Source organism: Anser cygnoides, chromosome 21 (genome assembly GCF_040182565.1).
Source record: "Anser cygnoides isolate HZ-2024a breed goose chromosome 21, Taihu_goose_T2T_genome, whole genome shotgun sequence".
Lineage (NCBI taxonomy): Eukaryota > Metazoa > Chordata > Aves > Anseriformes > Anatidae > Anser > Anser cygnoides.
The window spans coordinates 2,338,759-2,364,560 of NC_089893.1; the positions used below are offsets into that span (position 1 = coordinate 2,338,759).

General features: G+C 51.7%; 1 protein-coding gene across 2 annotated transcripts in view; it reads right to left on the reverse strand.

Moving 5' to 3' along the window:
- The window catches only part of ZBTB16 (zinc finger and BTB domain containing 16), a 91,991-nt gene extending 66,498 nt beyond the window's left edge, over nucleotides 1-25,493 (reverse strand). Inside the window, exons 1-2 of one of the 2 annotated variants that reach the window (XM_066981283.1) lie at nucleotides 25,352-25,493; nucleotides 23,381-24,697 (exon numbers count right to left, since the gene is read on the reverse strand). In XM_066981283.1, coding sequence (XP_066837384.1) covers nucleotides 23,381-24,627 — 1,247 coding nt within the window. In that variant the 5' untranslated portion in view covers nucleotides 24,628-24,697; nucleotides 25,352-25,493. Of the gene's footprint in view, nucleotides 1-23,380; nucleotides 24,702-25,351 lie in introns of both variants that reach the window. The other variant, XM_066981284.1, reaches the window with a different exon arrangement.
- Between the last annotated feature and the right edge of the window lie 309 nt (nucleotides 25,494-25,802).

Here is a 25,802-nt window from a genome sequence, read left to right on the forward strand (position 1 = left end):
GTAAAGCCTGACACAAACGCGTCAGGAATGCGGCACAGATGTCTCTGCACCGAGGCTCGAGCAAACAGAACGCACGGCGAGGATCAGCAGCCAGCCCGAGGTGCTGCGGGACACCGCAGCCTCGGCACCGTGCCGAATGGTGGTCCCGGGGGACATCCACGCACTGCCACGAACCTGCCACCGGGTTGGGAAGAGCATCCCCTGCCCCAACCATCCCCAGGCGTGGCTGGCGAATCGTTACAGAAAAACACCCGCCGCGTCCCAGCGCTGCTTGGCCCCAGCTCCCAGCACAGAAACCATCACGGGAGCTGCAGAAAACAATTCTGGTGTTGCTGGGAAAGATACAAAAAATAAAAATAAAAAATGCTGCTGGCAGATTTAAGGAAAACTGCCAGTTTACACAGTAATGGTGATCCAGCACAAAAATAACATGCAAAACCCACAATCCTTAATTCCTTTTCTAAAACACAGTGCTGGTTATGTCAGTGGAGAAAGTCGAGAGTTTTATGTTGTGCAACACAGAGACAAGTACACAGCTAAAGAAATACTACTCCTCAAGTTTCTGAAGCACACCTATAAACAACAAAAATACAGCTAACGTTTGCCTATTAAGTCCGACTCTTCGAAATGTCCTGTTTCTCAAGTTATGACGCTTTTGCATAAATTTACTTTCAAAACAGGCACTGCCAGTGAATAAGAACTTGATTTCTAATGGTTGGAAATATTTTGTACACTCTGCTGCTCCCTCTGTACCCCTTTGTCGGGGCCAAGGTCTCCGAGCTAAAGCGTGTACCAAAAGACCATCTGTAGCTACCGTCTTTACAGAGAAGTTTAAATAGAAGGATGAATGAACACAGGAATTAATGAATGATAAAGCCGTATGGTCTCAGTCAGCCTCCTACGCTTGTATGTGGTATTCAAACCCTCCCAGCCTTCTGCCACAAAGAGAGGTTTCTAAGCTACAAAAAAAGGGTGTGTGTGTGCGTGCAGATTTTTAAAAACAAAACCAGCAACTTGTCTCAAAGTTCCCACAAGACTTCCCTGCCTGAATCTGGGGGAAAAAGCACATGTTAATTCAAAGGGGAGAAAAAAAAAATTGGTGTTTTCTCCAGAGCCGGTTGCAAAAAATCCCCTTTGATATCAAAAGAAGCCCAGCAGACTCAGCTCTAGTGATTATCGCCGCTATCGCACTACGCACACGTAGCAGCAAGTGTTGCCTGCGAGCCCTGGGCAGGCTGCACACTCCACTTTGGGCAGATTTTTTCTTGTGTAAGAAATCCAGGTAATGAAAAGAGAAATTTGAATAATTCAGGGAGCAAAAATTCATCATATAAATCTCAAGCACGTGAGGTAGGCATGTCTCCTTGAAGAAGTCCCTCACATGAAGTCCCCGTGCTGAAGAAGATCCCTCTGGAGAAAGAGGATGACTTCAGGCAATGGCACTAATTCATGGACTAAAGGCACCACTTTAATCATCTTGGAAGGCAAATGTGGAATTAATTAAGCAGCAAACCCAGTTCCTCAGAGCACAAGATGTTGTGAAGTGTCAGCTGGAAAGTCGCTGGGGTCTCGCTGCTGTGTCCAGCTCCGGGTGACCCCTGCGCTGCTGCAGTGCCCTTGCCTCTGCTCAACCGCTGCATCTGCTGGAACGTGGGATTCTGCCCTCAGGTTTATCAATAAAACATAATTTGTGGTTGGACTGTTTCTTACAGCACAGGCTTTGCTTGGACATGTACCCACACAGCAACAGGAATGCAAATTCAAGGAAACAAGTGGAATATTTGAAAGGTTTTGCACTGGCAAAGGCAGGCAGGTTTTTGTTAAGCAGGCTGGACAGTTGGCTATTCCTTCCCCACCTCCTGCCCTTCGTATTCCCCCTGCCCCAAGTCCATTTGGTAGAGATTAAACATGTCCATTAAAAGCTAACAAACCTTAAAAGGCCCTAATGGGTATTTTAAGCAAGGGGTCGCAGCAAGGGTGTGCTCAGGAGTGCATCCATTATAAAGCACCTCCATAAAAACAAACAAACAAAAACAACAAAACCGCCCCACCAGACATTGCTAGAATGGAGCAGGGGGATGCAGGCTGAGCTTTCCTCCTGGAGCTCAGTGTCGGCTGGTGACTCACAGCTGGAGGTTGCATTTGCTCTGCTCTATGAATGTTAACAACACCGGGCTGATAGCTCCCTTCCTCACCACGAGCGCTTTGAAGAATGCGTACAAAAATGATAGCTGCTTCCTGGCGCTAGAGGAACTCAACGCCGCCGCCTCCGTGTGCCCTGCTGCCACGGTCCAGCCCCACTCTTGGAGCAGCACGGCGCGCCGGGACACCCAGCGTGGACCTGGCACCGATGGGGCGCTGCCCGCGTACCCGACCTCCCTCCCACATGCTCATCACAGCGTGCCCGCGATGGAAACGCCAGCTTCACAGAGCAAAACAGGGTCAGCATCGCGAAAATTGGTGGCGAGGTGCGAGAACAACAATGGAGTTTTGCTTCTCACTTTCCTACCCCTGCTCCTCTCTACCCGGAGATCTTTTGTAAGCGATGCAAACCACTTGCTCTGGTGCTCAGGCCGCAGAAGAAAAGATGATATGGCTCATTATGCTGTTTGCGGGAGATTAAAAGGTGACATTCAGAGAAAGACAAAGAAACAGATGGAATCACCTACTGTTTGCTAAAGGGGAGCTCCTGCCAGTCCAGAAATATTAACAAGGTAAACTGAGGATCAAAAGCTCACAATCTTTCAGATTCCTATTCAAGATCCCCTTTTGTTCCAGGGGCTGTTGGGGGGATCGTTTCTTTCTAAAATAATCTGCTGCTGCAAAGGTTAATGCATACATGAAAAAAGCCCTACGCGATATTAGAATGCTACTTTTATTTTAAAAGCCATCATGTGTAAAGCATTAGTGTTTTTGAAATTGCATTCTTGAGTTAATTAAATGGACAATCTTTTATACATAAAAAGTGAAAGAAAGCAATTAAAAGCTAAACGAAGAGAAACTGCCTTTTCATAGTTGCGCGCTACCCCATTCCCTTTGTATTAACTTCTCCTGAACGCAAGCGTCTCAATGGTACCACTGTCCAAGCGCGGTGTTTATAGCACCCTTGGCGACAGTTTGAGCAGTATTTGTCTTCCTTCTAAGTTTACCTACGAGATTTAGCATAACAAAAAACCTCGCTTGGGCAGCGTTTTGCAAACAAACAAGGAAGACATGGAGGTTGGCAGAAATGTCGGAATTATTACACGGCCGCCAAGTGCCGTCGAGAGGCTTCATGGACGTCAAGCTGAGCTGGGGCAGCGGTGTGAGAGCTGTCTGCTCCTGGAGCCGTGCGTCCCCGCGGGCTGGGGACGGGACTCCCGCACCTCCTGTCCCACGGGAGCCCCGGCGGGCGCTGCTGCCCAGCCCCGCACGCAGCGCTGCGCTGCTCGGCTCTGGGGCGGCTTGTGTGAACCAACCTGCGTCTATCTTTAACCACCTGCCATAACGAGCTGGGTTCATCACGAGTGTATTTATGGCTATTTAAAAGCAGATTTGCGGTTTCTTTTCTTGGACTAGCTAGGGGGGAGAGATGTATAAAGTATAACTTCCCCGTAATAAATGGCAGGCAACAAATTTCCATACACAGAAGCTGTTTGCCAATATTAAGTCTGACAGCGTACCCGACTGCTTTTAACTTCATAGATACTGGCAGCACTCCAGCCTGCAAAAGAAAAGGCAGGGAAGGAGCGGAGGGCACAAGCCTGCCGACTGTCTGCTGTGGGACACAGCCAGGAGGGACTGGCCACCTGGGTGACAGCAGGAGCGCCGCGGTGGCCGAGGCTCTCCTGACTGAGGCTAGAAAGCAAACTTTGAGGGAAAGGAGCGATGCTTCCAACTTATTTTTTGCCAAACGTTATATCCAAAAGGGAGCACAGTAAGGAATGGCCAGCAGCCAGGAGCTCTGCTTTTCAGGATTTTTTGATCACTATTACAGTGACGAGTTTGCTAAGGAATCTAACTGCATACAGAGGACAATTGCTCGCCCTGTAAAGTAAAAAGGCACCAACTATATTTAAAGAAATAAGAGGCAGAAACCTTTCCTTTTGCAATTTCACTAATTGCTCACAGTGACACTAACTAAAGATTCAATTTTTTCCCTAGTGAGAAACACACTGCTATGCAGTTCAAGAACAGTTTTCCTCCTCCTCTGAGTTGTACAAGTGTTATGCTGTCCTGCTGATAGCACAGGTCCCCCAGATTCAGGGATACACTACAGCATGTGTTTATATACGTGTGTGTGTATACACACATACAGACTCTGACAGCAGCTGCAACATGCTCCTTGCTCCCGGTGGGAGACAGCATGAGCAAGCACAAGCCAATTTCCAAGAGCACTGAGGTCCATTCCCACTCCACACATATGAGCACCCACAGAAATCATACACACTCAGTTCACAGATTTCCTACATACAGAGACATTTACTGCTAGCAATGGTGTGAAAGCCAGCAATTGCTATCTTTACTGCAGTAAAAACCTGACCTTCAGTTTTAGGAAGGAGGTAAAGTTCACTATTGATTAGACCCACCGTAAGCTGTTTATAATTACTATTATCTCTGACTTAATCTTGTAAGAGGTCAACAGTTTTACAAAAATCTTGCAAGTCGTGTCTTTTACCTCCCAACTTCATATCTGGGTCAAAAGGTCAATTACTTCAGCTTGCTAACTTTAGATTTGAAAAAAAAAAAAAAGTGAGTCATCCAGATTTCCCCTTTAATTCCTGCATTTTTTTTTCCTCTACATTTTTGGCTTCTTAAATGAATGTACTGATGACACTGAGGGCTCTGATTTCATTTCACCTCTGCAGTGCTGCAGGAGGCAGCACCTCCAGCCCCTGCGTGGGGACTTGTGCTTGGTCCAGTGCCTCCCTTGGGGCTCAAGCCCAGCACCAAAGCATGGGGCTGCTGCACAACCATGCTCCTCCAACTTCCCCATCCACTTTCTGCACCTCCTGATCCTGCAACGAACCAAGACCACTTGCATTTCACATGCTTCCAACATGCAACATCTTCCTGACATGCTGAGAGCTGGCTCCCATTGCAGGAGGGAAATGTTTACAGACGCCAACCTTCAGTGAAGTCACTGCCCAAATCCGTGGAGAATCAGGACCTCTGAAGCCCTTTGAAGTCAATGGGATGAGCTTCCTCCACTTCCCTGGGACTGGTCCCAGCCCACAAACCTGGCAGAGCCTGAGCCACCAGCAGGGCAGGAGCCTCAGGTGGCAGGGGCTCAGGGCACGAGGCTGCCCTGCACTGGGATTTGGGGTCTGGGTCCTCATCTCTGCACTGAGCGCTGCACCAGCACGCATCCCTGCCAGCAGCCAGCACATCAGGAGATCTCGCTGCCCCACGCATCCGTACCACTGCCTCCTTTCCCAAGCATGTTAAAGGGGAATTTAAAACCAGGGGTCTGCTCCCCTGCCTGCTGTTGGGGGTGGTGAATGGGAGCGGCGCAAAAACCCACAGGGGCTGGGGAGAAGCCCTGAAGATGAATGAAGATGTGACCCAATCTCTCATCCCGCCAGGCTCCCCTCACTCAGCACGGCTGTGCAGCCTAATCAAATATCATCACTCACATTATTTTACCATTCTCCTCTCTCCCCCCTGCAAAAGGAGGCTGCTCGGCGGCTGTCAGGCAGCCCTGTTCTGCGCGTGTAATACCACGCTCAGGGAGCAAAAATCAATAGCTGCTGTTGCACCTTCTCCTGTAAGATCATGACTCTGTTTTAGGAGGATACGAGCCTCCGAAGTGCAGCCTTGGCAAACAGAACATTGCTCAACTGTTCTGCAGGCAGGTGTCATAAACAAGCAGGCACATGGCAAACATATTGATTTCCCGGACCTTATCGCGCAGCAACCAGTGCTCAGTTACCAGGCTACTTTAATATGTAATTTACTGCAAGAAGGGAGAGCTAGACTGAGGGTGTCTGAAATATTTACTGTAGAATCGACAGGAAGGCTGAATGCATAGGGGCGTCTGGTTGTGCCATGCTGTAGGCAAACAGGAGGCAAGGTATGGCGGTTGTTGCTCCAAGCAGTTGTCAGTATTTTCTAACTATCAAAAAAAGCCCCTCTCCACTGCAATGAACTGTTTACACAGATGCTATTAATCTTCTGCAACTGTTTATGCTATGAAAATATAGTCTCAGCTGCCTAGGTTCTCTGTCTCCTTAATTTAAATTCAGATGCTTAATTTCTGTCAAAACAGAACCCACTGAAATTACCTCCATCCATTTCTTGTACTCAACTTGCCTTGTCATCTGAAAGTCCACACAACAAAGAGGGGAGGGAATCAGAGGAAACTGGAAAAAGAGGGAGGATGCTGGATTTGGAAGACTTTTCTGACCTGTTCCAGCCTACCTGGGAACAGCCATGAAAGCAAAGAATGAAATCAGCCCATTTTATGTATGCAGAAAGCACCCATCTCCAGCTAACACTATCTCAGCTTTCTCACATTTCTTCACCAGACTGGTGATAAACTTCACCAATGTACTCTGACTTTTATGAGCTGTTTCACTATGGTGTCACAATCAACACCACTTGCACCACACTTGCACCGCACCAGACAGAAAAAAAAATCATCCAACAGGTTATGAAAATAAAGCTGCTTAATGCTACTGAGTAAATAGCAAGAGATAATGTAACGTTACAGAAACACTTGTGCAACGTGCTGCTGCTGCTGAAACCCTCACTTTCAGTTCCTGGGAGCCCACCATCAGTTGCAAGCATTAATACAGGATTTGTGGGGTACAGTATGTCTAACACAACAGCTTAATGGAAGAATTAACATGTTTTAAAAAGAGCAAGATCCTTTGTGGAAATAAAGTTAAAAAAAAAAAACACGTTAAAAGGCTAAACTACATCTAGCATAACATCATTATATACACATGGGCAACTTAAGGCATTAGAGCCCCCACTATGTCTACTGTGCTTTGGGGAAGGAGGCAACCCACAGACGGCACTGGTTGTCCATCAATCCGGAACAGGGTCAACGCTTTAAACAAGATAGCATCTATTTTAATAGCGAAAGCAGGCTGCTAGAGGATTGAATCTTGAGATAGTTACTTTCAATTAAATAAAAATAAAACTGCCTACAAATAGTTATGTGTGGAATCCAGCAAACCCCACCAGCAGCCCGCCTGCCAAGCCCGCAGGCAGAGTTATGGCAGGAGGAAGGGATGCCTTCCTGCCTGTACTCACACTTTTGGCAATTCCGCATTTGTTTAAGGGTGTTTTGCAGATGTAACATTAATGAATCCTTCGGTTGTACCTATTAGAGGTTTGCATTTTCATAGTACAAACTTTTTAAAAATCCTTTTTATACAGTGTCTTTAAGTAGATCTTTTGGAATTTACAAGATAAATACTGGTAATTTGATTCTTATCTTCTTCAAATCCAATTCTAAGCCAATTCTGTGTAAAGGACACTAATTATAGCCTGCAGGGAAAGAAAAGGTAACCTATCAGTGAGAATACACTTGAAACATTTAAAAGGGTATGGGACATTGAAAAGTTAAATAGATTTCAAATCTGCTCTTGCAAGAACAATAATTTGTTATATGAGAATTTTTCTCTGCACCATTTCTGCTCCCTAGCATGCTTTTTTTTTTCATAATCATCTCAGTGCTGCACTGAAAATAATTGCAGTCAGTTTTGCATCTAGTTTGCTAGCACTTTGTTTGCAGATCTTAAGACTGTCCAATCTTTCTGAGAGCAAAGCTAAGAAGAGATAACAATATGAACAATCAGATCTTTATGCAAAGACAGATGCATTAATTTTTACCCCTATTTGCACTCTTCAGAAGAATAGTTTTATATGAGGTACTATTTTGTTTTAAAGATAATATTTTTTCAGAGCTATTGCTCTAGCAATGTGTGCAACATTTCAGACAAATGTTTACAGCATAGGGGATAGAAAACTGCTACTATGCAACTGCAAGGTAACGTTTTACCCTGGTTGCTGCTCTGTAATGAACAGCCCTGTACAATGCAAATAGACATCTTCAACCAGCCCAAGGAGGAATGCTTTGTGGTTAAAATGCTGGATTGAACTGAACACACCTAAATTCAACCCCATGCTGCTTTTTTCTTTTTTTTTTTTCTGATGACATTGTACTTCTCACCATATAGTGTAATATTTTCGAAAGTTCTGGACACCCCAGGAAGGACAGCCCAAATGCATCCCACAGATGGCCAAACCCTATTACAGGGAGAGGGAGAGCCCTCACATGAATGAGTGACTGTGAGGTAAAGCATGAAAAAATCTTAGGTATAAATGAGCGGTCAGGTCATGCAATCAATACTCGTGACACCCAAGTATTTGGGCAAAAAACAAAGCATGAGTGCATGAACTTCATCATGGAAAGATGATTTTTTTCTAAGAAGTGCACAAGCCCTCGCTGGGTGTGAATTAGGGACTGCTGCAGAGCGCCAGCAGAGCAGCGAGGTGGGGGAGACCCTGCCGGCAGCTGCTGCACAGCGTCCTTTGACTGTTACGGCACCTATAAAATAATAAAAGCCCTGCTCCGTGGCGCGGGGCCAGGATGTGGAAGAAGATGCAGGAAGAATCAAAGGGCCTCGGCAATCCAAACAGAGCTGTGTTTAACCACACTATGGGCCGTAACTGCTGGAGCCCGGCCTCGTGCCGTCGCAGGAGGTCCCATCCCGAACTTCACGGGAGCAGAGCCGCCGTGTGGGCCGGCCAGCAGACGGTTCTCTCGTCCTGGGTGGGAGAAGAGCTGCGCTTTCTGAACTGGTGGCAGGGCAGCGCTGACGTCCGTCATCGCCATCCCTCCAGAGATGGTACCGCGCTCTGGCTTAGCACAGCGGCACTACAGCTAACTCGTGCCTGACCTGGCCCACACGGGGCGTGAAAGGTGACAAAACAACTGAAAATAAAAGCGCCGAGGCCTGCAGCAGAACCAGGGCTGAAGCGCCGGAGACGCCACCCAAGGAGGCAGCCGGCAGCGTTGCCACCACCTCGCAGGGACACCACTGACTGTGAGAGGGGCAGGAAGAGCCCGACCGCCATGGCAGCTGCTCAAGCAGCTCTAAAAACAGGTTTCTTTTCTTCCCCCCATATCATGTAGGCAAACATTTTCTATTACTCTGCTTCCATGATTCAGCAATTCAAGTCTAAGAAATAAAAAGTGTGGTAATCCACATATTTGTGTGAAATAATGGTAAATTCATGCCTTCGGTGACTTATGAGAGGAATGCTATTAAGAAAAGACATTTTCCTCTTCTCATGTTGAAGGAAAAATACAGTTATTTAAAAATGGCAAAAGAATCAGCTCATTAGTTAATAACAGGGAAAAAAAATCCTACCACAGGAAAATGGAGTGGCTGAAGCAAGAACTAAACCAACATACATTTAAAAAGAAAAGCAACCATGTACAATACACACCCAGCCCCAAACCGCAATTTACCTTGAACAGAGGAGACACCTTAACAAACACGAAGCCCTGTGTCAGCCCCGCACCATCACTGCTGCCATCCAGCGCAATTCCCCAAGCTCCGCGTGGCCCTGGAGGGGCAGACAACAGCACCAGGCTCTGACCTGCCCCCTGCCCCGTGACGGCACCCACCCATCCTGCACTGAGCACCCCCGCGGGGAATGGGGCATGGTGTGTCCACAGCATCACGGAGAGACCAGAGCTCGGCACCGTGTGGGAACCCAGGTCACTGGATGGGGTCCCAGGACATCGAGGGGGGGACCCAGGGCTTGTCATCACACAGAGGGGTTCAGGGACATCACTGGAGGACCAGGGCTTGGCTCAGAGATGGTGCTGTCCCAAACGCCAGGAGCTGCAGCTGACACAGGACCCACATAAGCTCTGGGGACACCTTGCTTCGTCCTGCTGTTCTTTGCCTACTTGTTTCTGCCTGGCCTCTCGTTTTGTCACTGCTGTGCCCAAGCACAGCACCCACACACAGGGCTCACAATGCTGGCTGCGTGCAGGGCGAGTGGCAGCAGCACGGGCACCGGCACGGCTGCCCGCTGCATGGTGCAGCTGAACGCGAGGCCAGCCTGGGTTTACCATCAGCAGCTCCTGTTTTAGGAGATTCAGCTCCAGAAGTGACATTTAACCAAAACCTGCCCTGCCGGGCCTCCATCTAATGCCACTTTCCGCCTTTAAAATACCTGTATTCAAGAGGAGGGGTGGGGGGGAATTGGCACTGTCCAGGCATTTTGTTCGATTCTTTTCAATACAGCTCCATCACAACGTAGCAGGTACTTTCCAAAGGCAAATTTATTTAAAGAGTGAGGAGATGCCAGCCACGGCGTAATTTATCGCAGAGCTAATGGACAGAAAAGCAGCCAAAAAAGACAATGCTCCACCAACGGCCCATCCGTAAGAGAGCCCGACATCCCTGGCACTGCACCAGGCCCTTCCCTGCAGTCCCAGCACCGCACAGGACAGGAGCCTGCTCGCCGCGGTCTCACACCGGGGACTGGACCTGCACAGCCGAGTGCCGTGGGGCTGTGCCGGGCCCTGCGGGCAGTTGCTGGCAGCAGAGCAGACATTTAACAGCTGAATTCACACACGGTGGGAAATGCATGGGGCCATGGCCATGCACACTGAAGATGCAAAAAAAAAAAAAGGCAAACAAAAAAACCAACCAACCTACTCATAGCCTACACGAGAGAAATTTCAGCAAGCCAGGACCAACGGCAGGGCACACTGAGCCTGAAAGACACAGCCCTGCTCTATAAACACAATACAACGTGGGTGTTTTTGTTTTTTAATTTTGGCAGGAAGAAAGTCTCCATTACTTGCTTTAGGTCAGTGATTCTTATCAGTCCCCACCAACTGCATTTGTGGGTAGCGCTAAACATCCAAGCAAACGAAGGAGTGGGGGGAGGAGAGAAAAACAAACTGCATTTGCCTCTTGTCCTTGGCCCACGTTACCTGACCATTGTCACGAGGCGAGCAAACAGGCTGCGGTGCATTAATACCTACGGCTGCACAATGAGGCATTGTGTGCGCTTTTTATGACCCCCTCTCTGACACAAGTATCACTATCGGGAAGCTCGCCACGCACGGCAGCTCCATTCACTTAGCAACAAAGGTGCTAATTAGGGAGCTGTTTTCCACCTCCAGTGGGTGGAGGATGCTGCGCAGCTGCCCATGGCGGGGCTGGGCAGTGCCCGTCCTCCCAGCGTGGGGACAGGAAAGCTGGTCCCCCTTGACTGCATCCTGCGCCGAGACGCGGCGCTCAGCTGGACCCTTTGAAACACGAGGTCGGGGCAGGAGCCAGCTCCAGAGCTGGACACGGCCGCTGGCCGGTGCTCCCAGCCTCACTCGCATGGAGCACTGGCCACGGCACAGCACCCCGGGAGCTCTCTCCCCATGCACATCCCTGACACTCTCAGCACCCTCTTCGGGGCAGCCCACAGCAACTCCCACCCCACTAAATAATGCATTGGCCAGCCCTAATTAACGCAAGGGAAGGATGATGTACATTTCTTTGTTGCTTTAAGTTACATTTGGTTAGACGCTGAGGGAAGAGCCGCCTCTAGCTAAAGGGTCAGATAAGCCAAAAATCAATACCAGTGACTGCCTCTGCATCCTTAAATCCCGCGCCCCTGCCCCAGCGCCGGGCAGGGCCGGGGCAGCCCCGCGCTGCTGACTCAGTGAGGGTGCAGGTTGGGAGCCAGGGGTGCCCCAGTTCCCACCGGGCCGCGACCGCACTGCCCCTGCCCGAGGAGCCACCCTTCCCTCCGCCCCAGAAAACACAAAGCACAGAAACCCCAGAAATCAGCGAGAAACCACCCTTCACCCGAGTTCAACTGAACTAAAATGCCTGGGGACAGCAGGTCAAAATGAGAACCCCCCGCCCATCCCGGCCCCCTGCTCTTTAAAGCAGAAAGAGGCAGGGACCCAGGAAGCAAAAATAGGTTTCTGCTTAAAAGTAAGAGCAAGTTTTCACTTATTTCCCCACGGGAAAGGTTTTGATCCAAGTTAAAGTTTTCCTGGAAGAGATCCCTTTGGGAGGGAAGCGGGGCTCCTGCTGGCTGTACAGCCCAGGGCCAGGCTCCTGGCGCCACGGGTGGCAGCAAAGCCTCCGTCACTCACTCCTGCTGCTCCCTGGCAGCACCCCAGAAGCTCACACTGCCATGCACCGACGTGGCTTTGTGCACCACCAGCCCCCCTAGCAGCCACGTGGCCCCTCTCCTTCGCAGAAGTGCTGTCTTGCCTCCTCTCGGCACTTTGGATATATTCTAAGAAAAGGAGGAAGGAAGAAAGAAAAGAGGAAGTCACCGCATTACTGGTAAAAATAGCAGAGAGACAAATAGAAAGGTAAAGAGGGTTTGGGTTCTGAACGCTTCATTTTTTCGCAGAAACGGGCAGGGGGGACGGAGAACCTGCACCGCTGCCCGCGACGTGCCAGGGGCGCGAGGGACGGCAGTGAGCAGACCACCAGGCAGCGGCACACAACGCCTGCTGCCTTATCACACAGCTGGGCCCTGCGCCCTGTGCTGCACGCGGCGACCGCAGCCCGTGCCCAGCCCGAGATAAGATACCCGGCACCGGCACGAGCTGCTCTGTGCCGCCAGCAGCGAGCTGTGCGGCTTGGCGAGGTGGCGAGCCTCCACGGGTGATCTGTGAGCAATTTGGGGGTGAGGGCTTGTGGCGTGTCTTTGCTTTGAATGCCGTATTTTGACACCGATAGCGAATACTGAAAACATGGCAATGCTGAAGGCTGGAAGGGGAGCACGGCCAAGCAACTTTCATCGCGAGATCTGCCACCAGATCAAAGGCCGCAAGCAGCGGCCATGCATGGTGTGGGGTTGTCCCTCTGCCCCGGCATGAGCTGCCCCTGCCACAGAGTTGCCCCGCACCAAGCATCTCCTCTCTGTGAGGATGCTGAGAGCACCCCGCTTGCTGGCTTTTCACAGGCTTTGCCCCTCTGCTGGAACAGATGCACAACCAGAGCATCTCCTGCAAGACCTTTGATAAACCCAAGCACGTTAATGATATAATGAGAAAGCAGAGGAGGGAATTCAGAAACTGTGCATTCCCAAATTTTGTAACTTGCAACAGGTGAGAGCATCAGGTATCAACAGTGACACAGGACTGATGCTCATCAGCTTCGCATTCATCCCACACTAGGGCAGCCCTGGAAAGCAAGACAAGACTCACGAGGTCGTCACCTTCCCCACTTCCACGCCAGAGCAAGTCCCAGCAAACCCATGAGAAGCCCTAGCCCAAGCCGACTGAAAGCCAGCGGTACGGAGTAAAATCTGGAAAGCCAGTAGCTGTCCTGAAAGCCTTGTACTTTCACATGTGCACACTTCCAAGAAGTCCATGTGGGTTTTCGTTGAATTTTTTTAACGTGTGGTATGCGCTGTGGTTAAATCTAATTTCTTAGATTCATAATGTTCACAGGTTTACTCTGTACACTACAAAATTAGTACAACCTGTCCTTAAATACCATAATAGAAAACACGTAGTAAGCACTTTGCCTTTACTTATGTCATCAATGGTTTCAAGGAGGATGAATCACACTTCCTCTTTAACACTCCTTTCTAATATAATTTACTATAAATAATGCACAGAGAAAAGAATGAGGGAAGGTGACAAAGGGCGAAGCACACTGAGTCCACTGCCAGCACTGTGTCCCCAGACTTGGTGGCAAGAACATAAAAACAATTTCAACAGTAGCACTGGATATGCAAACAGAACACACATGCTGTTACAGTACAGTATGTACACGCAGATCTTAAAACAAAATCAAGTGATAGGCAGTAGTTACATATTTTTATATGTGTGTGTGTGTGTATATATATATATATATATATATTCTAATTCACACAAAAGAAATTAGATTGTACATTTTAGAATGCCTGGAGAAATTACAAATCAACACAAGTCCTCACCAAGTCAATGGGAAAACACGTTTTTAGCCTTCCCAGGGCCCGCAGCCCTGCAGCAGGAAGGATGAGCCCCCGGGACAGGGTGTCCCATGGCAGCCAGGAGCCACACGGGCATTTTGGTGGCAGGTCACTTTCTGCTTGCTGCAAACACTGCTGTGTCTGCTAGCACAACAGCAGGGCCGGCAAGGGCCCACGTGCCTGCCTTGGCACTGGCTCCAGCCACTTACTTGCTCTCCTTCCGTCCTTCTGAGTAACCAGGTAATGGAAATGCCCTGGTGTTTGGGGTTTCAGGGTTTTTTAGTTTCTTTTTGTTTTTCCACTCCTTCGATTTCTGACTGCTTTGTAGGTCACCCGCAGGAGCAGAGGCGCCCTGCTCCTACCACGCCGCGCCGCCCGGCGTCACCCCATGCACAGCCGGTGCCCTGGGGTGCCCCGCGGAGCCCCCAGCCCCTCCTGGGCAGCTCTGCCCGGCCCGGCCACTGCACACCCCCCCCCCCCCGGCACCCATCTGTGCGTGAAACCCGCACTCATCAAGCAACCCGGTCCTTGTGCAGAGCTGAACAGAGCATGGGGTTATCGGCAGAGCTGATACACAGACAAACAACATCTCCCGTGCTGACACAGGTAACAAAGCACTGCATTTAACAGGGATTTATTGCAAGCAGTTCTAGTTGCACTAAATACACATTATGCCACTTTTGCCTAAATAGAGAAATATTTTCTAAATTGCATATTGCAGGCTTGTTTATTAAACAACATGCCAATAAAACAGCAACAAGATTACGAAGGTCAATGGAAAACTAAACTAGCACAGTGGGACATGTATCCAACCATAATCCACTTAAAATCAGTTAAGAACACTACAGCGAAAATGATATAGACTGCACTGGCTGCCATCCAGAGCACACAGGCTGGGCCTGACAGGATCAGTCCTACCACCCTTCTCTGCACCCTGGTTTTATTCCCACTGCCTTCACACCACTCTTCAGGTGGAAAATGACAGAGTTGGTGGACAACATTCTCAAAGAAAAGAAAAAAATTTATATCTTGATCTGAGAAAGCTAGTGGTCAAGCAGCATTTATTATCCCTGTAGAGGTATCTGTTACTTTGCACATAAGCTGCGGAAGTTATCCAAAACGTTGCCAATGCAAACTAGTGCTCAAAAATGATAACAACCCTTTCAGAAATACTTCAGCGTAGATAAAGATTATCTGGAGTGAATAAATATGCAACGTTTCTGAACGCTCCAAACAGGTCTTTACAATCAGGCTCAAGCCTTAGAGTAGAAATAGGTGTCACAAATCAACGGAAAGTACTTGAGTTCACAAGCCCAAATTCAGGGTATCTAACCCTTCCACATTCAGACTGCGCCTCCCTTATTTGCATTCGCTCATTCAAAACGATGCATAAAGCTTTCTCTATTCCTCATGTGACGTGAATCCTTCTGTCTTAATTTCTTGTACATTCACATACTCTGTATTTCGCTGCCTATCTGTCCAATGGTTATTTTTCAATTCCTAGTCTTTGCTGTAGCTGGAGAGAAAACAAACCTCCAGAAAGAGCAGCAAGACCTGTGATGTTCAGCCTTCAAACGAGCACTTCAAACGAAAACACCACAGCCGGTAACGCTGCATGAAATGAGGCCAGCCTGCGGACTCTGCACCTCTCGCATGTTTAACTTTTTCTGGTCAGCCATACAAAACCAAAAAAAAAAAAACAAAACAGCAGCAGTGGCGCTTGCAGCCCGATCATGCCTAGCGGAGGCAGCACCCAAAAGAGCAGCTTTTTGGCTCAAAGCGAGCAGCAGTGTTTTGCTAGCACTCATGCGCGCAGGACTGTTATCGCTTATCGGCCGTGTGGTTTGCACAGACCGTGATGCACGTTTGAAAATCTTGCTCGAAGGCGATTTCTCTAAGGCGCCTGTGTGCATCCTCTGCCACAGCCACGCTTCCTCAATTCAAAAAGTAATTCTGGCCAGCAGTACGGATATTTGGGAGATGCCACGCCGCTGCTTGAAGCCCTGCGGAGGAGGCAGCGGGATGCTGCGCTGGGCTTTGTTGCAAGAGAAAAGGCTGAGGAGCGGGGACAGACATTCAAACCCCAGCCCACGCATCTGGACACTGCCTCGCCTGCTAAGGTAAAGGCGGGACTGATGCCAAACGAAGAATTAAACCTACTATAAAGCACTTAGCTGCCTAACACCAGGCCAGAGAAAAAAATTGCAAGAAGAATGACACAATCCAGGGCTGCCCAGAAAGAAAGAATGAATGGAATAGGCTAATTTACACAGGAAGTGAGCACTTACCAGACCCTTCATCCTAACACACAAAACCCTCTGCCATATCTGGAAGCAATTACACCCAGTTAACATGATCTGCCTGCCACTAAAATTAACTGCAAACAGAAATATTTTTCACTTTTGCAACAGGAGATGCCATGGCCCCGTGTTTGGCTGCCGGGAAATATTTAGTAATTACTCATTTAAAGTCTCTCTTGAAGCTGTCAAGGGGGGGGGGGGGGGGGGGGGAAGAAGTAGAAGAAAATTCTTGCTAATTATGAGCAAAAAGGAAAATGCAGATCATTTTACTATACAGAAGAAAAACAGATATATGCAGCAGGGTAAGGAAACAGCCAATGTCGTGTAGAAGCAGATAAGGCTGCACAGATACCCCGTTACAAACTGACTGTGCTGCCTTGCAGCATTTCTACACATGAAGGGGAAAAAAAGATTTGATACTGTCACCCCTGAAACAGCACATTCTCTCTCAGGATTCCTCTATGAAATCAATAAGTGCCATTTTAACAAATACCACTTCGCAAGTTATAACAAGAACTGAAAGGACTCCGTAACGCTTATTGAACTGCCATAGATGATCTTAAGTGAAAAGCACGCTTTCAGGAAAAAAAAATAACAACCAGACAAGCGGCGCTGAGCTCAGGTTGGGTGACACGCAGCATCCTCAGCCCCACGTAAATCGCTCACGTGGAAACCCCTCTGCTGCCCCTGCGGGCTCTGCCTTACAGAAGCCATGAGGAAAACACAGGTAAAAAGAGGGCACATGAGCCTTCACCATCGAAACAAGAGGAGGAAAAAACAAGGAGCAGGTTCCCTCCCCACCTCCCTGAGGAGCCACCACGCACGCCGGCCCCGCGCAGGTTCCTGCCTCCCCGTGCACTGCCCCGGCATCATCACCGCGAGCCTGGGCTGGCAGCCAGGAGAGCTGCAAAAACCGTCACCGGGCAAGGGGAAAACCAAACCCGTTCTTTTCTGATTGGAATTTCAGACTTCTGCTTTAAAAGGGATCATCGCACCACCAAAAAGACGCGTGATAATTGACTGAATAGTGCTGAAGCCAAAGAGAGCTGTTCCACCTCCATGCTTCAAGCCATGTATGGAAATGGTTAAGTCCCCCGCCGAATAAATCAAAAGTTCAAGGCTGCAACATACCACAATGTATTCCCTCTTTCCTTATGACAAGAACCAGAGAAAGCCCGAAATCCCAAGCATCCTGCGCGGGGTCTCGGCTGGCACTCACAGGTTACACGCTCGGGGTCAGCGCCGCGGACCTTGGCTGCAACATTCATTTCCTGAGCGGGGCAAGTCCCCCTGCCCATAAAGCTAATAAGAGCTTCCTCGCATGGCAGACCCGCACTGACAGAGCTACTTGTCAGCGGCCACGCAGTGGGGGAACGCTGGTTTCCATTAACCGGTTATGATGCCAGGTGCCACTAATAAGGCCCATCAGCAAGAAACAAGAGCTGCCAAGTTGTCTTCAAACTCTGGAAGTAATCATGGGCAGAGTTTGGGGGGCTGCTGGTTTTTTTATTATTATTATTTATTATTATTTATTCCTTTTTTCCCTTTTTTTTTTTTTAGTTTCTATTGCAGCTGAGCTTAGTGCAACACAAATTGCTGAATGCTTAAAATAAAATAAAAAACAACTACTGTATCAGGCTACCAAAATTAACACTAATAACATCTCACAAAGCACTTGGGATCTGATTTATCACGTTTATTGCTTTAATGGTATACTGCATCTGTTTCTCACTGTGACATGTTGAGCAGTGCCAATGTGCCTAATGGCATTAGTATTACAACGCTCAGCTAATCCACTCGAAGACAAATGGAGGTGAGGGTGGCAGAGAAGGAGCCAAAAGCAGTAGTATTTCCCTATGCAGCTACTTAAGATTTGCTACGATGCTAATGCTGCAGCTCCACGCAGACAGATCAACAAGCTACACGCCACAGGAATTGACCTGCCAGCCATCACACACCGGACGCAGCCTGTGGCCAGCAGTGGTTTTCCCTCGCGGCAGTGTTTGGGGCTGGCACCAGTGCTGGTTCCCAGGCCCCCAGGCAGCACGCACCCAGCCCGCGGGCTGTGGCCCCAGCTATGCACACAAGCAGCAGCCGACAGGCCCTTTCAAACCTGGGTCTTTGGTAAGGTTTGTTCCGGTTTGCTGCACGACATCAAGTAGCTCAAGACTTGCATCCATATTTTCAGAAGGGCTCGTGTGTTTTGGGGACCTAGGTGGACGTGGTAGACCCTGCTTTGCAAGGTGCTGAGCTCAGCTTCCTCCTGGCACCAGACAGGCAGAGCTGCCTTCCCTCTGCTCTTCAGAAGTGGGAAAATAGGGCGAAGGTCTGAAGTTTGGGGTATTGTGACCAGCCAGCAGCCAAAGTGAAAGAGCAAGCCTCCTTATTCCTACCCTCAAAGTAATCCACCAGAGGACGTCTGGTAGTTGACAGCTCAACCATAAAACTTTCTAGCTCTTGCAAAAATCAGATGTGGAGATTTGAAGAGAGGCTTCCCAAGGTAGGCAGTAACAAAAGCATCCACCGAGGCAGATTTAAGGACGGCAAGAACAAGAAGAACCTTCCAGCCAAAGCCACACTAAGTATTTCATCTGGTGCCAGTCACAACCTGTCTCACGACAATGTTCGCATAGAGCACTTTCATTTTTCAGCTAAGCACCTCCATGTCGCAGAAAGACGCGTAAAATGCTGTCAGAGCACGGCATTGCTAAGGTGACTCTCCAGACAGGACCGTGGGTTTGGATGCTTTGCCCTTCAAATCCTTCCACAGCAGGGGTGAAGGACAACACACCAAAGGAAAAAGGGAGCACCGTGCCGCTTGTGGGCTTCACTGAATCACAACTCCACCTACAGCTTTCTTGGCTGCTTTCAACATCAAAAATAAAAAACAAAAACACATTTTATAAAGTTTTAATGCATTTAACTTCATGATGAAAACTCACTCCAGACTTAGGCAGCAGCTCAGCACAGCCCTCGCTTCAGAACTCGAGATTTTTCTTCATACAAACAAACCGGAAAAGGGCCACTGAACTATAGCTTTTTTGTCTGCAATTAGAGGCGACAATCAATACTAACATTAGATTAAGTTTGAACTTTACTGAACCTAGAAGGAAATCTTCTATAAAAAAAAAAATTAAAGAGTCACCAACTCAATACACACTCAATTAGTCAAAATCATAAGCTCGGTAAGAAGAAAAACGGACCGCCAAGCGGCCGACGGCTTCCCAACAGCGGCGCTTCGGCAGGGACATGAGGACCGCGGCCAGTGGGTGCGTAGGCTCGCGCCACGAGGCCCGGGCTCACTGCCCTGCGCTGCGGGAGGAGGCGGGGGGGCCCCGTGTTGTGCTCACACCCCGGCTCCCCGTGGCCCCCCTCGCTCCGAGCAGGGAGCACCGGTTGGTGGGTGCCTGCCCAGCACCCGGCCCAGCGCCCCGCTGCGCCCCAGCCTGGGCACTCCCAAGAGCTCGGCGGAAAGGCTGCTTCACGCTCTGCTGTCTGTTTTCCTGTGCGCACGCGTTTCCCATACTAATGAAGATGGGAGCAACACTCAGAAGGCTCTGAGACTATAAACATATATATTTATACGTATATAGGCATGTGTGTGTGTAAACAAACATACACGCCATATGCATTCACTCACTTGTGTAACGTAAACAGACACTGTACATGTTGGGATCCTCTTGGCTCATTAAGTGCACTCCTTACAGAAAGAGTGGTTTGGTCTCTTACTCTCACTGCTGGGACTTGCTGGCACTCAGAAGCCATCAGACTGGGAAGTTGAGCACCCTGTGGTGCCAGCAGCACTGAAGGTGCCCTTCCCGAGCAGCTGCCTTCGCCCCGCTTGCTCAGATCACTTGAGAACCTTGAAAACACGGGTTTTGAACAAAACTAAACAGACAAAACCACAGAGTGGGGACAGGCAGAAATACTCATTCAGCCAGGGACGCCCTGCTGCCAAAGCCTTGGCTCTGCCTGGAGCAGTGCTGGGGGAGCACACCTGGGCAGCAGCCTGGGCGAGCAGAGCAAAGCAGGGGAGGTCCGGCTGCAGCCACAGCTGGGAATGAGGATGCTCCTGGCACCTCTGTGCTCAGGGCAGGGCAAAACTGCCCCAACAGATGCACAACAGGAACGGGTCAACCAAAGCAGCGACTCCATGGGTGACGCTGTGGTCCCTCCAGCATATCCTGACCCTGACGCAAGCCCGCAGCTGGCCTCCCCCCGAGCGCAGGCTGCGATGGGTTTTTAAGCGACAGCCACAGAACCAGGACCTCGGCACAGGCTGCAGGTGGTCTCCCTAGAGCCCTCCCCACCAGGCACTGGATCCACCAGTCTGGGTGGCAGCAGATGCTGGCTCAGGCTGCCGAGACCTGCAGTTTTCTACTGGTCAGTGCCAAGGGAGGCCATCCCAGACCACTGCATCCAACCATATCCCACATCGGGTTCAGGAGCGAAGGAGAGGCAGCACGGTGCAGCTGCCACCACCAGCAGAACTGCTCCAGCAGAGCGTTATAGAACCTGGTAGAGTGTGGATGCTGTTTAACAGCTCCATAAATACAATAGGATCCCACAAATCCTCTCGAAATGGTAATTTTCACCATGTATTAGAAAGCAAACACTATAAAAAAGCCACATGAGACCTTGTCTACACACAAACTGCCTTGGATTTAGGTTTCTTTTTTTTTAAAGTTCATTTGACTGTTGCCCAATACCTTTCAACGTGGACCGTCTTACAAATCAGTTTAAAAATGGCTCAAAGGATTTGGATTGCTCCGAAAAGTTTATCAGCACAAGGTGATTGCACATATATGCAGCCTGAAAGTAAGAACACACAAATGAAGTTTGGCACTAGCTTAAACAGTTGCCTTCAAGGCTACATTTTTAGCAAACCAAGACCTCATCAGAGCGCAACGCATATTGAAGTTCTTGATAAAGATCATGAATAACGAAGAAATAAGCTACAATTGTAGCTACAGTTGTCAAAATGAACCCTCCCAACACAGGAAGGCAGCTTGAGACGCACGCTCCTTCCTTCAGCAGGCCGGGCTGCTCTCCCTCATCTCCAAATCGCTCGGGCGAGCGGGAAGGAGCCAGCCTTGCGGCCAGCCCTGCCTCGGGGGGAGACCACTGAGCAGCGGCAGGAGCAGCCCTGGCTCAAGCTCAGACCGCCACCCTCTCGCAGCCTGTCTGAGACGTTTCAGCAGCACGCGCAGGGGCATCAGTTGCTACTCTCGTCCTTGGGGGGAGAAAGGAGAATGCTGGAGACTATGGCAGAAAGCCACGTTAAAATTCTCACTGAGTGTTCACTGCAGCTCTCCCTCAGTGACGTTCAGCCTGCATCACCCTACGGCAAGCACGGCCACGTCTCTGGCCAGGGAAAAAGCTTTGGGCACGCAGGATTTGCCCCTTGCATGGTTAGCAAACACAAACCCCAGCTCTCCCACTCGCAATACAGGGGAACAAAGCAGGAACCTCCTGCACGGGTGCACAAAGCAGGAGGGACCCGCCTGAGCAGGGAGGGGTGCTGTCAGCGGGGTCTGCACGGCAGCACACGCAGCGGCTCCAAGTCACCAGCTACACCGAGACGTGATGCTGAGAGCTGACAAACCTCCGCAGGGCTGAGAGCCACGGCGTGGCCACTGCCACCCTGCAGCCGAGAGGCAGTGGCTGAGTCAGTGGCTGCTGCCCCGCAGCCCAGTGCCGGCCGTGGGTCACCCCACAGCGCGTGGGGTGGCCACTGCAAACAGCGAGCGTGCGGGCAGGACCAGACGCTGCCAGCAGCTCCCACGGGCACTGACACCGTCCCTGTGCATGCACGGCCTCAGCAGCACATTATGCACGTCAGGACTAATTAACTTGTTGATTCATTAAAATTCTGAGAAGATGCTCAGTTTGGGCACTTCAGGGACGCTGCTGGGAGCTCTGGCAGCATTTATCCAAGCCTCGCTGCGGGGCTGCCGCACCAGCCGGCACTGCCGTCCCCAGGCAGGGCTGCGGCCGCGCTTCCAGCCAGCGCCGTGCTGCGCCCGCTGAGGCAGGGCCGGTGCCAGGGGCTTCACCCGCACGGTGCTGCGCTGGCTTCGGTGCACAACCACCGTGACCCTACCCCTGGCTGAACCTGAGAGCAAGTTCTGGTCCCTCTCCCACAAACAGGAGGCAGTAAGCATGGGAGCTCTGAACTCACGTGCCGATAGCAGCCCACATGCTACTGCCCCGCAGTCCCCCAAGGTATGGTGATTGGTGCGAGCACCACGGTCCCCCCTGCCAGGGGAGCCCCAAAAGCAGACCTGCAGCCACCCCAGCTGAAGGTTAAACGCTGAACCCCTCGCTGCAGGGACGGGCTCGCGGGTCTGTCGCAGCACAAGTCCTCTGGGCTCACCTCAGCGACACAACAATCCCAGCCTGACCTACATGTTACTTTGGGCAAAGTGCAAATATTTCATGACCTGTGAGGCTGAGCAGCATCACAAAGACTGTGTAAAAATGCAGGCTTAGCAAGCCGCGAAACCCAGCAATCCCAAACGTCATCATTATAGTGGGATATGAGAACCCAGTAGGTCTCTCTCCCCTGCAGAAACAAGTCCTGCACAGAGGCACCAGCTACTTCCACAGGAGGCTCTCGGCAGAGGGTGGGACAGAGCTACCTGACCCTACGGTGTGCTGCCCACAGGCAGCTATATGCACACAGATCCTTAAACTCAAACAGCGGCAACCCTAAGACGCTCTACAGACCCTGGCCAGGGAAACCAGGGGGGGTTAGTGCTAGCAAGAAACACCCATACCTCAAGCCTCTTCTGGGCTATGCTCCCCACCCAGCACTTGCTGGAAGGAAGCTTCTGGTATAGCTGCCAACCCTGAAAAAGTTACAACAGCTGACCCTGCACACGGGGCTGGTAGCATGCATGCTGCTCCACATCCCATTTTTGGGGACGCAGCAGGAACTTTGCACCAGCCCTTTGCACCAGGGTGCGTGACATCCAGTCAAAAATCAAAATCCACTATCAGGATCACGCCCAACCGTTACATTGGCCTCAAGAATAAAACACAGTAAGAAACAACGTGTTTTTAAATGGGGTGTAACACCCCAGCAACAGCGAAACAAGCGACCGAACAGACACGCGGTGCTGGACTCTGCGAAGACTCACCTGTGCTGTTCGACGGTCTCGTTGTCCGGCAGCTCTGCCCCACACACACTGCACTGCTCGCCCACAGCTCTGTTCTCCGTTTTCATGCCAGCTGCCAACTCCCCAAGCTTACTGAACAGCTCCCTCTGAATAAAGCCTTGGGGCAGGAGCCCTCCGTAAGCGCTGAAGTCCATGGACACGGCAAGGGCTGGCTGCATGTGAAGGGCTGATGGCATGGAGGGTGGCATGCCAAGCATAGAGTCAGTTTTGTGGTTTGGTAGCACAGAGTAGACACCCAGGGGTTTCTCGCTCGCAGCTGTGGACTGCTCCGGCCCCAGCGGCAGCCCCTGGCCGGCCTCAGGAGGCTGCTCTGTGCTCTCGTCGCGGACATAGTGCAGTTCACGGGCACTCGTGATAACGCTGCTGCGGGTCGGGGTGCCAGGGCCCTCCTTGCTCTTGTCATCGGACTTCTCCCCACTGGAAGCACTGGACTCTGCCGTCCGGGGGCTCTCATGGCTGGAGGCATCTTCCACCTGCATCACTTCAGTTTTGACTTCAGCAAGGCCAGGGTGGCGGCCGCTGGCGGCGTGCGAGTCCTCAGGGGCGTTCTGCTGCAAGGCGCCTTGCAGCAGTGACTGCCCGATGGTCATCAGGCTGTCCACCGCCGCCTTGGTGGGGCTCATGGCGGAGAGGCCGAAGGAAGTGGAGACGGACGGGCTTTGCTCCACCATGGTTCCTGGCATGCTCTGACCGGCCACGCTGGCATAGCCGCTCTCCTCGCTGGAATGCTTGGAGATGAACAGACCCTTGATGTACCTCGATTTCCTGTCCTCCTCTTCCTCGGCACCTCCGTCCGTCATGGTGACTTCGGCATCGTTTTCGTCGGATGCCTGGATGGTCTCCAAGATCTTCAGGCACTGCTCTTCTAGATACTCTATTTCTAGAATCTCAGCTGCATAGAGCAGGTCATCCAAGTCTTCAACCTTTGCCTGGAGGGTGGCAGTGTAAGCATACTCCAGTATCTGCTGGAAAGTCTTTGGTGAAAGGAAGTCCAGGGTGTAATGCTGACTGTTGCGGTGGAAGAGGATCTCAAACATTTTACTAGTGCAAGCCAACACTGTCCTGTGAGCGTGGAACTCCTGGCTGTCCACCATAATGACCACGTCGCACAGCGTCCCCGCCAGGCGCATCTGGTTGGCTTTGTGCAGCAGCCCCGTGGGGTGGCAGGGGTTCTGGAGCTGTATCATGCCCATCTTAGTCAAATCCATAGCGATCCCGAGGTCCGCTCATTAGGGTGCCTTGTTGTCGCTCAAATCTGGGACCAGCTTTGTGTGCCGACTATCTGCGAAAACAAAAGACAAAGGGGGGGGGAGAGGAGAAGGAAAAAAAAAAAAAAAAAAAAGAGGAGGGACGGGGGAGGAGAGAAGGAGAGGGAGGTTAGCCGGAGCTCGGCGGCGAGTCACGATGCACCGAAAAGTTTGTGCGCTCCGCTCGGGGCCGGCGGCACGGACGGGGCCGCCCCGGGATGGCGAGGAGCCGCGGCCCCGCCGCTGCTGCCCGGGGAGGAAGGCGGCAGCCTCGGGTGCGCATCGCCGGTGCGCGGAGCCGCCGGCAGCAGCCGCCGAGCCGCACAGCGCGGCACGGCTCGGCCCGGCTCGGCGCAGCGGGCGGCAGCAGCGGCCGCCCCGTCCCGCCCGGGGGCTTCGGTCCCGGCGCGGTGCCGCGGGTTTTTGATGCGCAGCTCCGCAGGGCATCAAATATTCATCAGGTGCACGGCGGCAGCCGCCGCGCAGCGCCGCGCCGCGAGTCCTCCGCGGCCGGCACGGGCACGGCACCGGCACCGACCCCCGGCACCGGAGCGCGGCGGGGAGCGGCGAGCGCCGGCGAGCGCGGGGCGGGGGTGCGGAGGGGGGAAGGAGGAGGAGGAGGAGGAGGAGAGGGAGGAAGAGGCCGGGGGAGCCCCGCGCCCGCCCGCCCGCTGCCCGCACTCACGGCGGCCGGCGGCTGCTCCGGCAGTTCGCACTGCCCGCTCTCATCGCCGCCGCCGCCGCTCGCCGCGCCGCGCAGCAAATCACCGCGGCGCCGGCCCACGGGCCGCCCCGCGCCCACGTCAGGCCGCCCCCACCCCCGACGCCGCCGCCCGCACCATCTTGACTGCTGGCGCCGCCGCCCCCCCGGCCCCGCCCCGGCCCGCCCCGACGGGGGCCCCGCGCATCCTCCGCGGCCCCGCGCGCCGCTCCGCGGGCGCCGCCGCCCGCTCCCTCGGGGCCACCGGCCCCGGCCCCGCCGCGGGGCCGCCCCGCCCGTGGGGGGGCACCTTGCAGCGAGGCAGCCCCGGCGCCCGGCGGCGACCCGGGGCTCGGGCGAGACCGGCGCGGGGCCGCGGCTGCTGGACAGCGCTTGGCTCCGCCGGCCCTGCCAACAACAAACATGGAGGAGCCGG